The 12,524-nt window shown below is 68.6% G+C and overlaps 2 protein-coding genes across 7 annotated transcripts in view; one reads left to right on the forward strand and one right to left on the reverse strand.

Annotated features, from left to right (window-relative positions):
* Positions 1 to 1,651: 1,651 nt before the first annotated feature.
* Positions 1,652 to 10,766, reverse strand: BRAT1 (BRCA1 associated ATM activator 1). 3 transcript variants are annotated; one of them, XM_062180689.1, is made up of 13 exons: positions 10,740 to 10,766; positions 10,166 to 10,309; positions 6,821 to 6,975; positions 5,896 to 6,043; positions 5,253 to 5,625; positions 4,954 to 5,073; positions 4,284 to 4,375; positions 4,078 to 4,196; positions 3,808 to 3,994; positions 3,628 to 3,701; positions 3,180 to 3,282; positions 2,995 to 3,093; positions 1,652 to 2,920 (listed from the first exon to the last, which is right to left on the reverse strand). In XM_062180689.1, the coding sequence occupies exons 2-13, from the start codon at positions 10,290 to 10,292 to the stop codon at positions 1,863 to 1,865; spliced, it is 2,655 nt and encodes an 884-aa protein (XP_062036673.1). In that variant the 5' UTR covers positions 10,293 to 10,309; positions 10,740 to 10,766; the 3' UTR covers positions 1,652 to 1,862. The 3 variants fall into 3 exon arrangements, with proteins under 3 accessions (XP_062036673.1, XP_062036675.1, XP_062036674.1); XM_062180691.1 differs by lacking the exon at positions 10,740 to 10,766 and having other exon boundaries at positions 1,652 to 2,555; positions 2,745 to 2,920; positions 5,896 to 6,040; positions 10,166 to 10,642; XM_062180690.1 differs by lacking the exon at positions 10,740 to 10,766 and having other exon boundaries at positions 1,652 to 2,555; positions 2,745 to 2,920; positions 10,166 to 10,642.
* A 978-nt stretch (positions 10,767 to 11,744) lies between these two features.
* The window catches only part of IQCE (IQ motif containing E), a 64,400-nt gene continuing 63,620 nt past the window's right edge, over positions 11,745 to 12,524 (forward strand). For 2 of the 4 annotated variants that reach the window (XM_062180693.1, XM_062180692.1), the window contains exon 1: positions 11,745 to 11,850. In XM_062180693.1, the coding sequence (XP_062036677.1) occupies positions 11,815 to 11,850 (36 nt within the window). In that variant the 5' untranslated portion in view covers positions 11,745 to 11,814. Of the gene's footprint in view, positions 11,851 to 11,993; positions 12,045 to 12,524 lie in introns of those variants that run through there. The other 2 variants (XM_062180694.1, XM_062180695.1) reach the window with 2 other exon arrangements.

Below are 12,524 nucleotides of genomic sequence, written 5' to 3' on the forward strand. Positions count from 1 at the left end.
ACCCTAACAGGTGGGCGGCGACAGCTCACTGTGTGTGTGTGCGTGTCTGTGTGTCTGCATGTCTGTGTGTGTGCGCGCGTGTCTGTGTGTGTGCGCGTGTGTCTGTGTTTTAAATAAGACTGACATCTCTGGAAGGCAGAGTGAGCGAGCTCTCCCATCTACTGGATCACATCCACAATGGCCACAACAGCTGGGGCTGGGCCAGGCCAGAGCCAGGAGCCAGGAGCCAGGAGCTCCCATGGGGCTGGCAACATGCCAAGTACTTGGGCCCTCACCTGCTGCCTTCCCAGGCGCATGGGCAGGGCGCTGGGTGGGCGGCGGAGCAGCCGGGACGTGAGCTGGCACCCGGATGGGACGCTGGTGCTACACGTCCCGCACCGCGGCTCCGACGTGGAGGGGAGTGTCTCCTGGAGATCGGCGCGTCTTCCCTGGGGTTTCTGCCAGCAGGTTGGGCGAGTTCCGTAAGCGCGTGTTACACACACTCAACCAGACTCCCAGTTTGCAAATACGTCTGGTGCTCCACGGCTATGGAAGCTGTCAGGTTTGACGCAGCCCCAGGCTGCTGCTGCCATCTGCCGCCTGATTTTGGTGTCAAACCCAACAGCCATCGCCAGCAACGACGCCACGCGCTCCCCCTCTCCTCTGGGTTTCCGGCTCCAAGCCCTCGTTCGAAGCCAGGGGAGACCGCCAGAGAGGAAAGCCACGGGCTGACGCCCACGGCGAGCACAGGCACGAGAGATCACGCCCAAGAAGGCGGGGCTCACCCGGGGGCGCGTGGGGGCTGCACCGCCTGCCAGCCGGTCCCTGGGCCGCTGCGAGCCGCACTCAGGCAGAGAGCCGCTGGGCAGCTGCCGCCCGGCACAGCAGCTCACTCCGCACGCCAGCCGCAGACGGCGAAGCTCACATCCTATCCCACGGCCAGAAGCTGGGAGCCTGTCCCCTAAACCGCTTCTGTCCGACACAGGACCACAGCCAAGCAGGAATGTAAATAAAAGCCTTCCAAATGGGAAAGGAAAAATAAACTCTGTTTGCAGACGACACGATCACAGACAAAACCCGACAGCTCCAGCAACTCGCTAAGACACCAGGTTCAGCGAAGCGGCGGGTGTGAAACCACCGCTCAGCGTCAGCTGTCTCCCTCTGCTAACTACAAGCCATCCCCAGAAAGGTAACCCTGAAGACAATCTCATGTACAACAGCATGAAAAACAAAGCTCTCAGGAATAATCCAGCCAGAGTAGGGGCCGTGCACTGCAAACCGCAGGATACTCATGCAGGGGCCGGCTCCGCGGCGTAGCGGGCCTAAGCCTCCGCCTGCAGCACCAGCGACCCATATGGGCGCCAGTTCGAGTCCCGGCTGCACCTTTTCTGATCCAGCTCCCTGCTCATGGCCTGGGAAAGCAGCAGAAGATGCCCAAGTGCTTGGGCCCCTGCACCCACGTGGGAGACATGGATGGAGCTCCTGGCTTCAGCCTTAGGCCCCGTCCATCCCAGCCGTTGCAGCCATTTGGGAAGGGAACCAGGGGATGGAAGACCTCTCTCTCCCTCTCTGCCTTCCAAATCAATAAGTCTTCAAAAAGAAAACACTCAAAGTGTCCACAGGTTTAACGCGGCCCCTGCTGAACCCCATGGGACGTTCACAAACACGGAAGAGAATCCTAAACGTGGCAGAGCCACGGGAGATCTTGATGCGCCAAATCAAGTCTGAAGCCGGGGCACCCGAGGGCCCGCCGTGGATGCCACGGCACCGGTGTAAACACACAGTGAGCCGGGGGCAGCAGCCAGAGCCCTGAGGCGTGTGGTCGGCGACATCAGAAGGCGGCGGTCTCAGGCCGGCCCCTGCGTGGCCCGGCTCGGCGGCGGTCAGTAGCAGTCGGCCTGGTTCCCCCGCACGCCCGCGGCAGCCAGCACGTCCTGCAGGAGGGACTGGGGGCTGCGCTCCACGCGGTCGCTGCTCTCGGCCAGCCTGCCCCGAAAGCCCTCCAGGTCCACGGCGTCTAGGACAGCCAGCGCGGCCGCGGGCGCCAGCTCCCCCAGCGGCTGGCCCTGCTCGCCGGCCCGCCAGCCCCGCAGGGCTGCCTCCACGGCCACCGGGTCGGGGCTGCCCCCAGCCTCCCACAGGCCCCCGCGGCGGGCAAGCTCGGCCCTCAGGGAGAGGAGCAGGTCACAGGCCTTCTGGGCCACGGGCCGGTCACAGTCAAGCAAGGCACAGAGCGCGAAGTCCAGGAGCCGCACCCGGCCCAGCGCGTGCAGGGCGGCGAGGAGTGTGCTGGGGGACGAGGCCACGGGCAGGCCCACGGCATAGGGACAGCCGGCGCCGGGCTGCCCCAGCATCTGCGCCAGGAACACCCGTGCCAGCTCCAGACCCTGCGCCCGGACCTCCCAGTCCAGGTCCCGGCTCACCACCTGGAGCACCGTGGCCACGAACTGCTCCGCGTCCTGAGCCACGTCGGCATGGCCAGCCCTCAGCCACTCGGTGAGGACCTGCGTGACAGCCCGCCGCGGGAAGCCCTCCGAGTCCGTGCTCAGGATGTGCAGGAGCTCGTCCAGCAGGCCCTGTGACAGATGGCACGTGAGGAGGCCGGGCTCAGGTGCCGCCCGGCCGTACCTCCCAACAACCCGCCCTGGGGCACGAGTCAGGTGGGGTAACCGTGCCCACCAGGTGGGGGTGCTAGAGGAGCAGCCACCACGGGCCAGCCCACCCCTCCCTGCTGGGCTGCTGGACGAGGACCCAGCGTGTCCCACCTGCTGGGCCCCTGGGTGCTGCAGGCTGGTGGAGGCCGGCTGCAGGCCCCAGCTGGACAGCTGTCCCACGGCGGTCACCGCGCTGGCTCGGACATAGCTCTCGGGGTCTTGGAGGAGCTGCCGGGCGAGCTGGGGCACCTCCGAGGCCAGGAGCGCGCGCCTGAAGTCAGCCTGCTCTGGGGTCGGATGGGCCCGGTCACGGAGGAGGGGCAGCCCCCGCCCACCCCCGGGCAGCCCGCCCCCCACTCACCTGCCCAGCACCGGCCCAGCTGGGTCAGGAACTCCAGGGCCGAGTCCCGCACCTCCCAGCAGGGGCTGCACAGACGCTTCTGCAGCACAGGGAGCAGCTCTGGGCCGGAAGCGGCAGTCAGGGGGGCTCCGGCCTCCCTCCCGCCCCAGCTGGGCTCGGCCACCCCCGGGACCAGGCTGACTTACCCTGGAGGAACAGCAGGGTGTGGGGGCTGAGAGCGCAGCAGCTGGGGGGCTTGGGCGGGCCCGGGAGCCACCTGAGCGTGGCCTGGAAGGCCTTCTTCAGGACCTGGGGCAGGGGCGGGGCCGAGGGGAGGCTGTGGGAGGGCGGAGCCACGCCCCTGCCCCAGCGGGAGGGGGACGGAACACTGGGCCTGACCTCCAAGTCTGCGACAAAGCACAGGGCTGCTCCCCCTGGGCAGGCGGCACCCCTGCCCTCCCAGCCCAGGCCACGCCCCTCCCGCTCCGGCCTCACCAGCCCCGGCCCTGGGCCCGAATCCCTAGCAGCCACCACCCTGGACGGTCCCACAAAGCAGTGACTCCGGGCCCCCCGGGGAAGCCCCCTTCCCACAGGCCTGCGGGCAGCAGGCAGTGGTCACCACCCCGCCCCTCCCCATGCCCCCACGCCCCGTACCGTGGGGCTGGAGTCGGGGCTCTCCAGGCACTCCAGGAGGGCAGCAAACACCTGCGTCACAGAATCCTGGGGGCCTGGACAGACGGGACCACGGGGCAGGTGTGAACCCACGCCTGGGGGCACGGCAAGACCGGCTCCCAGAGGACCCCGGGCAGAGCGGAGCAGGGGCTAGGGACTCACCTGCCCCCTGCGACAGCGTCCCCAGGAAGTCGAGGGCAGCGCGCTGGACACGCACGCAGCCTGCCAGGGTCCGGCAGAGGCGGCCTCCCAGGCTGGAGGCCGGGGCGGCACCGCCCCCGCAGAGCCGCAACATGGTCACCGCCGCTCCCAGCAGGGCCTCCTGGGGCCAGGGCGAGGGGCGCTGCGGCTGCGGGAGGGAGGGGCGTCATGGAGGCGCAGGCCCCGTCGGCGTCTGCGCAGTGGGCAGCACAGGGCCTGGGCCACACCTACCAGTGGCTGCAGCTCCTCCAGGTGGGCCAGGGTCTGGCACAGGAGCCCCACGCAGGCCGACTTGGAGGACAGCAGCGAGTCCACCGTCATGGAGCTGCCTGGGGCTCCGTCCAGCAGGCCTGGAGGCCGAGGCAAACGTCCCCTTGGGGTGGGCACCTGCTCCCCAGGGTCAGGGCACGGGGAGGACGCCCACCCCTCCCGCGTACCTGCGGCTCCTGGGGCCTGTGCGCTGGCTTTCAGGACACAGGCCAGGGGCTGGAGGAGGACCCCGAAGGCCTGGGTCCTCAGGGTCTGTGGGCTGGGGACAGAGGACGTGGGGTGAGCACCTTCCCCCATGCCACGGGCGGCGGCCACAGCCCTGGGACCCCCAGCATGTCTTGGGGAGCTGGGGCCTGCACACCCCCAAGAAGCAGCTTTTCTGCCGGCCATGGGCTGCGCAGGACATGGACGCACGGGGAGCAGCAGCCTGCGCAGGCCTGCACGGCGTCCTGGGGGGCCTCACGCTCGGGACACGGACCCAGCCCTGGAGTCTGGGCCCGGAGCTGGGGGAGCACGGGCACTGGTCCTTCCCCCCGCACCCTGCAGCTCACAGCCCTCGGGGGTCACAGCAAGAAGGCAGCAGGGCAGGCCCCGGGGACAAGCCCAGTGCCGGTGAGCAGCGCCCCCGTCAGCTCTGGCCGGGCACAGCTTCTGTGTGAACAATCCTGTCCCTCAACGAGGTGCGCAGGCCGCCACCGTGCTGCCACCCACACGGGGCCGTGCAGCCTCTGCGCCCCTGGACACCAGCCGCGGCCCCTCACCCTGGCCTCCTCGGGGCCCTCGAGGTCCCCCGCCCACAGAGGCCGTGTCCCCCAGCTCCCGCCTGCCCCCGCCTACCAATGCTGCAGTTTCAGGAGCCCCAAGGCCAGAGGCCCAGCTTGCAAGGGGCCCAGGCAGCTCAGTGTCCGGGCCGCCATGTCCCACGGGCCGCTGTCCGCCGAACTGAACGCCGGGGAACTGCAGGGGACCGGAGGGGAGGAATGAGTGCCCGGCCCCGAGGCCCCCCACTCCCCCACGCTGGGCAGCGTCCTCAGGGCTGCCGGCGAGACACACCCGGGTGCACCAGCTGCTCTAGGAGCAAGGGAAACCAGTCGCCCACCCCAGCCCCACGGACGGCCGAGCCCCGGGGACCTGACCGGGCCACGCTGAGCAGGAGATCCACAAGCGAGTGGGCAGCCGGCACGGGCTCTCTCTCCAGCAGACGGGCCACGAAGGGGCTCAGCTGCGCCCACAGGGCCTTGGTCCAGCGGCCGTGACAGCGCCCCAGCGTGGAGGTCAGGACGTTCAGGGCCTGAGTGACCTGTGGGGCGGCCGTGGAGCACAGGGACTCCTCCATGTGGCCCACGATCCTCTGGGCGCACGTGGGCCAGGCCCCGTCCTGGGGGGCGGGGGGGCTCCCGGCTGCGCCCTGCATGGACAAGGCCAGCACGTGTGCCAGGAGCTGACTGGCGGCCGAGGCCACAAACAGGCTGGGGTCTTGCTGAAGGGAGAAGATGGCGTCCAGCACACCTGGGGAGGGGACAGGGCAGGGGAGAGGGTCAGCGGGGGTGGGGGTGAGGCCAGCTTCCGTCCCAGGACAGCAGAGCCCCCGCCACCAAACCACCCCGTGCTCGGAGCCTGATTCCTCCCAGAGTGCCAGACGCTCCCGAGCGCCGACCTGTGACCACGAAGTCACCCAGCTCCTGACACGGCCACGAGGCCACACGCGTTCACCGCAAGGACCTGTGCCGTCACCGCCACCGCTCGCAGGCACAGGTGCATGGGGGCCGTGGCACTCACCATGGTTGGCCAGGAAGTGCAGGGCGCTGGGGTGCTGCGCCAGGGAGCGCAGGCCCTGGACCCAGCCGCTGCGCACACTGGGGACGGTCCAGGCAGCTCGGCCGAGGGGCCCGGCCTCCCCGAAGAGCCCGGGGAGCAACTCCCCCTGCTGGGGAGAAGAGACAGGGTTCTGACTCAGGGAGGTCTCCGTGGACCCAGGCCGTGGGCAGGGCTGCTGGGCACAGAGACAACTGTCCAATCGCTATCAGACGCGTGTGCTGATCCACGCTGCGGCAGAAGTGCCCTAGAACGTTCTGGAAAGCCTCTCAGCTAGACTCCTAGAGTCTGCCGCTGCCGAGTGGGGGGCCGTGTCCCCGCTCCTGCCCTCCCTCCAGGCGCCTGCACCCCAGCACCCCACGGCCTGGGGCTGGTGCTGGCAGGAGGGCAGCTGTGCGGGCTGGGAGGCTCAGGCCCGCGTCACCCAGCCCATCCGGCTGTGCCCGTGCAGGGGCCTCCAGCAGTTCTCCCAGCTGCAGGACACAGGTTCCGGGGCATCTCGGCTGACAGCAGGAACAAAGGGGGCTTGGGAACTCCGGTGAGGGCACAGAGCGGCCCGGCACGGAGAGACACCCTGGTCCCTATTCCACAAGGCCTCCCTCCGAGCCGCAGCACCACTCCTGTGCGGCTCTCAAACGCAGGTGGCGGAGACCAGGCACGGACCACAGCACAGCGCTCCACCGGCCTGCAAGTCGGCAGGAGGACAACGAGGCCATGCGGGGGCGGGCTCACCTGCAGGTACTGGGGCGGGGCGGGGGGCTCACCTGGAGGTACTGGGGCAGGGCTGGGGGGCTCACCTGGAGGTACTGGGGTGGGGCGGGGGGCTCACCTGAAGGTACTGGGGCGGGGGGGCTCACCTGGAGGTACTGGGGCGGGGCGGGGGGCTCACCTGGAGGTACTGGAAGCCGCTCTCCTGAGCACCAAATATCCCTGCGAGGCGGAGGGCGAAGGAGAGGAGCCCGGCAGGGGCGTCCTGGGTGCCCAGCGCGTGGGACAGCAGCTCCACCAGGCAGGGGTTGTCCTGCAGCAGCTGCAGGCTGGACCCTGCAGGGACAGGCCGACCCGGAGGCCGGAGGCCGTCAGTGGGGCACCGCACTGGGGTCAGTGGGGGCACCACACCGCGCCTCCAGCAGGGTAAAACTCTGAGGCTCTTCAAACTTATTTTTAATTTTTTTATCTTTTTGCTTTTAAAGATTTATTCATTTATTTGAAAGGCAGAGTTTCAGAGAGGCAGAGAGAGAGGTCTTCCATCTGCTGGTTCACTCCCCAGATGGCCACAATAGCTGGAGCTGCACCAATCTGAAGCCAGGAGCTTCTTCCAGGTCTCCCACGCGGGTGCAGGGGCACAAGCACTTGGGCCATCTTCCACTGCTTTCCCAGGCCATAGCAGAGAGCTGGATCAGAAGTGGAGCAGCCAGGACTCGAACCGATGCCCATACAGAATGCTGGCACCGCAGGCAGCGGCTTTACCGGCTACGCCACAGCCCCAGCCCTGATTCCGAGTCCTGATCCTGCAGCTTGCAGGGCAGATGTGTGGCCTGGCGCTCAGACGCCTGCGTGCACACCAGACACCCAGCCTCCTGCTAACGCACACCCTGCAGGCAGTGGTGACGGCTCAAGTCACCGCCCCACCGCCCCCACAGACACCTGGCCCAGCCCCGGCTGCGGAGGGCGTCTGGGGGGTAAGTCAGCAGAGGGCAGCTCTCTCCGCCCCTCAGATAACTTCCAATTCTCCGTAGAGATCTAGTTCCCGTGTTACACGTCATACAGCATTCGTAGTTAGAACATAAACAGACCGCCTTAGCTTCAAAGCAACTTCCACCAGCGAAGGGCAGGAGAGGAGCCGAGACAAGGCCCGGGAAACAGCAAACGCAGAAGAGAAGGTAAGCGAGCTCAAATCTCACAGGACCTCCAGAAACAAAGCAGGGGCCGGCGCCGTGGCCTCGTGGGCAAGGCTGCCGCCTGCGGTGCCGGCATCCCACATGGGCGCCGGTTCGAGTCCCAGCTGTTCCATGTCCGATCCAGCCTCTGCCATGGCCTGGGAAAGCAGTGGAGGATGGCAAAAGTCCTTGGGCCCCTGCACCCACGTGGGAGACCCGGAAGAAGCTCCTGGCTCCTGGCTTTGGCCTGGCACAGCTACACCCATTGCAGCCATTTGGGGAGTGAACCAGTGGATGAAAAATCTGTCTCTCCCTGTCTCTAACTCTGCATCCCGTATCGGGGCGCCTGGACTCAAGCCCTGGCTCCGCTCGCGACGCCAGCTCCCTGCTAACGGGCACCCTGGGAGGCTCAAGGGGTTGGGACCCTGCTCCCCCACGGGAGACCTGGCACCCCTGCCTGGGCTCACAGGCCTCTGGGGAGTGAAGTGGCAGCAAACTGTAAAGGCAGTTTTAAAGTTGTAGCCAAGAATCAGGCCCCCACTGGGAAGTTACAGACTCCAGGACCCCAATGCGAGGCAGTGAGATCCCCAAACCCCGCCTTGAGTCTGCACGCAAGCATAAAACACGGGAAAAGCCCGCATTCTAAAACTAAGGGGTCCTCGCAAAGTAGCCCGACAATGCAGGAAGCCAATCCCAAGGGCGAGCGTGGTGGACCTGGAGCTACGCGAGGGCACGCTGATGTGAAACCCACGGGGCGCGGGGAGGGGCGGGCTTCTGCAGCACGAGGGGCGGACACCACCCGGCGCCCGCGTCCACAGCTTCCCGCCAACGTGCACCTGGGAGGCGGCAGTGACGGCTCAGGTACTTGGGCCCTGCCACCCCCGGGGGAGCCACGGACGGCGTTCTGGCCCAGACCTGGTTACGGTGGACATCTGGGGAGTGAACCAGCAGGAGGAAGATGTCTTTCAAATAAAATGAGAATAATTTTATAAATGCTCTGCAAATCTATTTATCCTGAAAGAGAGAGAGAACCGGAGAAAGGGAGACCTCCCATCCACTGGTTCACTCCCAGATGGCTGTGACGGCCAGCACTGGGCCAGGAGCTTCCTCTGGGTCTCCCACGCGGGTGCAGGGGCCCACGCACTTGGGGGCACCTTCTGCTGCTCTCCCAGGCCACAGCAGGGAGCTGGGCTGGAAGTGGAGCAGCCGGGACGTGACCGAGACCCACATGGGATGCCGGCGCGGCAGGTGGAGGCTGCACCGCTGCCCACAGCGCCAGCCCGAATGAGAAAAATCTCACAAAGAGACGGACAGCGTTAAATAGGCATGTTCTAAGAAAACGAGTCTAGGTACTCAACTGAAAAACAGGGCGAGCAGGGGCAGGGAGGGGCAGAGAGCCCGGAGGAGGTGGGAGACACGGAGCAGCCAGGCCGAGCACTCACACCCCTCCCGCGAGAGATGGTGACCGCCCCCGGCACAGAGCACAGAGCTGCTCCACACCTGCCACTCCACCAGGAAGTGCTCAAGGCGAGGACCGGCTCGGGACGGGAGGCAGCCACCCGGGCCGCCCAGCTCTCTCCGCCCTGCCCCGCGCCTGGCGAGCTCCACGAGCGCCGGCCACCGCCACGGTCACCGTCACCAGGCAAACGTGGATAATAATCAAACCTGATCTTTAAAACAATTTTTATTACTTTTCATTTCAATTGAAAAGCAGAGAGACAGAGATCTTCCGTGCACTGGCTCACTCGGCAAACGCCTGCGACAATCAGGGCTGGGCCAGGCCAAAGCCGGGAACTCACCGGGGCCTCTGGCGTGGGTGGGGGCGGCAGGGTCTCGAGGACTCGAGCCGACACCTGCCGCCTCCCAGGATGCACCAGGAGGAAGCTGGACCAGAAGTGGCGCCGACGGGTCTCAACCCAGGCACCCCGAAAGGGCACGCGGCACCCCAGGAGGGGATGGGGGCCTTCCACCGGGCACCGGTCCCAAGTCTGATGTCTTAGCCCGGGCGGGCCGCCTGTGGCCGGCATGCCCACCGTCCAGCGCCCACCGCCCACGGCAGCATGGCACGGCGGAGGGCTGGGCCGAGTCTCACCGCCCCACGTCCTAGCCAGCTCCCTGCTGACCGCCTGGGAGGCAGCGGACGACGGCCCAGGTACTCGGGTCCCAGAAGGAGCTCCCGGCTTCAGCCTGGCCGGCCCTGGCTCAGGCACCGAGGGATGGAAGACGTCACTCTCTCTCCCTGTCACTCGAAACATGAAAAGCTCCGAGCCCGCCCCTCCCGGGGGCCCTGACTGCCTCCTCCAGGAAGCCCGCCCTTCGGGGCTCCCACAAGACCAGCGGCGCAGAGCCCTCACCCGTCTCGGTCACCGTCTGAAACCAGTCCAGCAGCTTCTCCAGACAGGTGTCGTCGGCCACCGGCCGCCCGGGGTCCGCCAGGACCGCACAGAGGCCGGGCAGGAGCAGGGCGCACTCGGGGTCCATGGCGAGGCTGGGGGCTCCTGCACAGGAGAGGTGTGGCCGCACTGCCCCGCCAGGCCCGGCGCGGTCACCTCAGGCTGCAGCCCGGCCTGGGAGGGAGGCGACCCCAGGGACCCAGGGCCTGGGGCCGGGTGGGGGCCGCGCAGCCGGCGGGCAGGGCCGCAGGGGCGTCTGCAGTTCCGGGGCCGGCCAAGCCCCCCGTGTGTGTGTGCCGCCCAAGCCGCGCACCCGGGGCCCCGTCCCCCCGGGAGTGGGCGCGGGTCTGTGCGACCGGCCGGGGCACCGGTCTGTCGGCCCCCGGGGAGGCCACGCCTGGGGTCAGCCAGCCTGCAGGCTTAAGGCTTCCGGAGAGCCCGGAGGCGGCGCGGGCCGCGGACCCCTGCCCGACCCCCGCCCCCCGCCCCCCGCCCCCGGCCCGGCCGGGACCCCAGCGCCAAGCGCACGCCTCACCCGCGCGCGTCCCGTCGGTCCGCCGGAAGCCCCGCCCCGCCGCCGCCGCCGGCTCCACCCTCTCCGGAGGCTCCACCCCGGACTTTACCACCTGGCTGGCCCGGAGGGGAGCAGAGACCTAAACTGGCGGGCGTGGGGACCCGCGACTCCACGGAGACCCATCGGGGAGTTTATAAGAGCAAAAGGAATCGTGGGTGGGCTTCAGCTCGAGCTGAGAGGGACTGGGGACAGGTCTGCGTCGAGGCGGTCTCTCCGAACTGTCACCCCCACCGGGGCGCTCAGTGGTACGTGCCGAGCGTCCGGCGGGCGGAGCGCCTCGGAGGCGGGGCTCCCGGCGGAAGGGGCGGGGACTTCCGGCGGAAGGGACGGGTTCAAGATGTGGGCGGGGAATTCCAGCCACCCGATTGGCTGCCCTGCGTGGGCAGGGGCTTGTGTTGGGGCAGGCCCCGCGCCTACGGGACGGGATTAAAAGCAGGACTTTATTTAATTTTCTTTTTCCTAACAGGGACAACGGCGTTACGAAAGGGCTGCGCACAGAGTTTTTAACTATACAAAAAAATAAGCCTTGGACTCCATTTCCCGCGGATTTTTTGGCGCACTGCCGAGTTTCCGCCCCCGAGGCGGGCGAAGAGGGGCCCGCGCTGGGCGACCCCGAGACCGCGGCGGGAGGAAGACGCCGTCCGGGGCGCCAACTCCGCGCAGGCGCACGGCCGCCCCGGCAGGCGCGCATGTCCCATCCGGGGCCCCGCGGGTCGGCGGCGCGTTGCCACGGCAACGGGATCGCGGGCCGACGCCGAGCGCCACCTCCGCGCAGGCGCACGGCCGCCCGGCAGGCGCGCAGGTCCCATCCAGGGCCCCGCGGGTCGGCGGCGCGTTACCATGGCAGCGGGGCTGCGGTTCGACGCCGCACGCCAACTCCGCGCAGGCGCACGGCCGCTCGGCAGGCGCGCAGGTCCCATCCGGGGCGCCGCGGGTCGGCGGCGCGTTGCCATGGCAGCGGGGTCGCGGGCCGCGCGGCCTCCTCGGTGAGCCGGCGGCCGCGGAGCCCTGAGGAGAGCCGCGCCGCGCCGCCGCCATGTCCCTGGACGCCACGGACCCGGTCTCGGAGACGGTAAGGGTGGAGCGAGGCCGGCCGGGGCGGCGGCCGCCGGTGAGCGCTGCCGCTATTATTACCGCACAAGAGGGCGTCTCAGGCCCTCGGACCCCGGCCGCGCCGGGCCCGCGTCCGCAGCCGCTCGCTGAGGACGCCGCCTCCAGGAAGCCTTCCGGGACGCTGCGCCCGCGCCGGCCGAGCGGGCTCGCTGTGTAAGTGCCTCGGGCGGCTGCGCTGGACACGCCCGGAGCCGAGGATGGACGGCGACGCGAGGGAGGACGCCCCGGGCCCGGGGACCCCGGCCTTGCCCGGCCTGCTCGGAGGCTTCCCGGAGGAGGTGATGGCCGGGCGAGAGGGGTCTGGGGCCCGGGGACGGCGCCGCAGGGACGCAGTGTAGCTCCTGCTCGCCCGGGTCGTCGCTGGTGTAGACGCTCGTGGTGTGGCCAACACGCGGGTCCCTGGCCCCCGTTCTTGCAGGCCCTGGGCGTGCTTGGCCCCACCTGCTGCCGTGGGCCGGGGTCGTGGGCGCGAGCACCGGCGCCCCCGGCCCGCACTGGCTGAGCAGGCGCTGCCCTGCGCGCCCTGGCCCCCGCCGGGGCTCGAACCAGCGCCCGCGCGGATGCCGGCCCGGCAGGCCGCGGCCCCCCCCCCCCCAGGCTAGACTTTGGCTTTTAAAGATGTGAGAGGGGGAG

The sequence above is a fragment of the Lepus europaeus genome, chromosome 21 (assembly GCF_033115175.1).
Source record: "Lepus europaeus isolate LE1 chromosome 21, mLepTim1.pri, whole genome shotgun sequence".
Classification (NCBI taxonomy): Eukaryota; Metazoa; Chordata; class Mammalia; order Lagomorpha; family Leporidae; genus Lepus; species Lepus europaeus.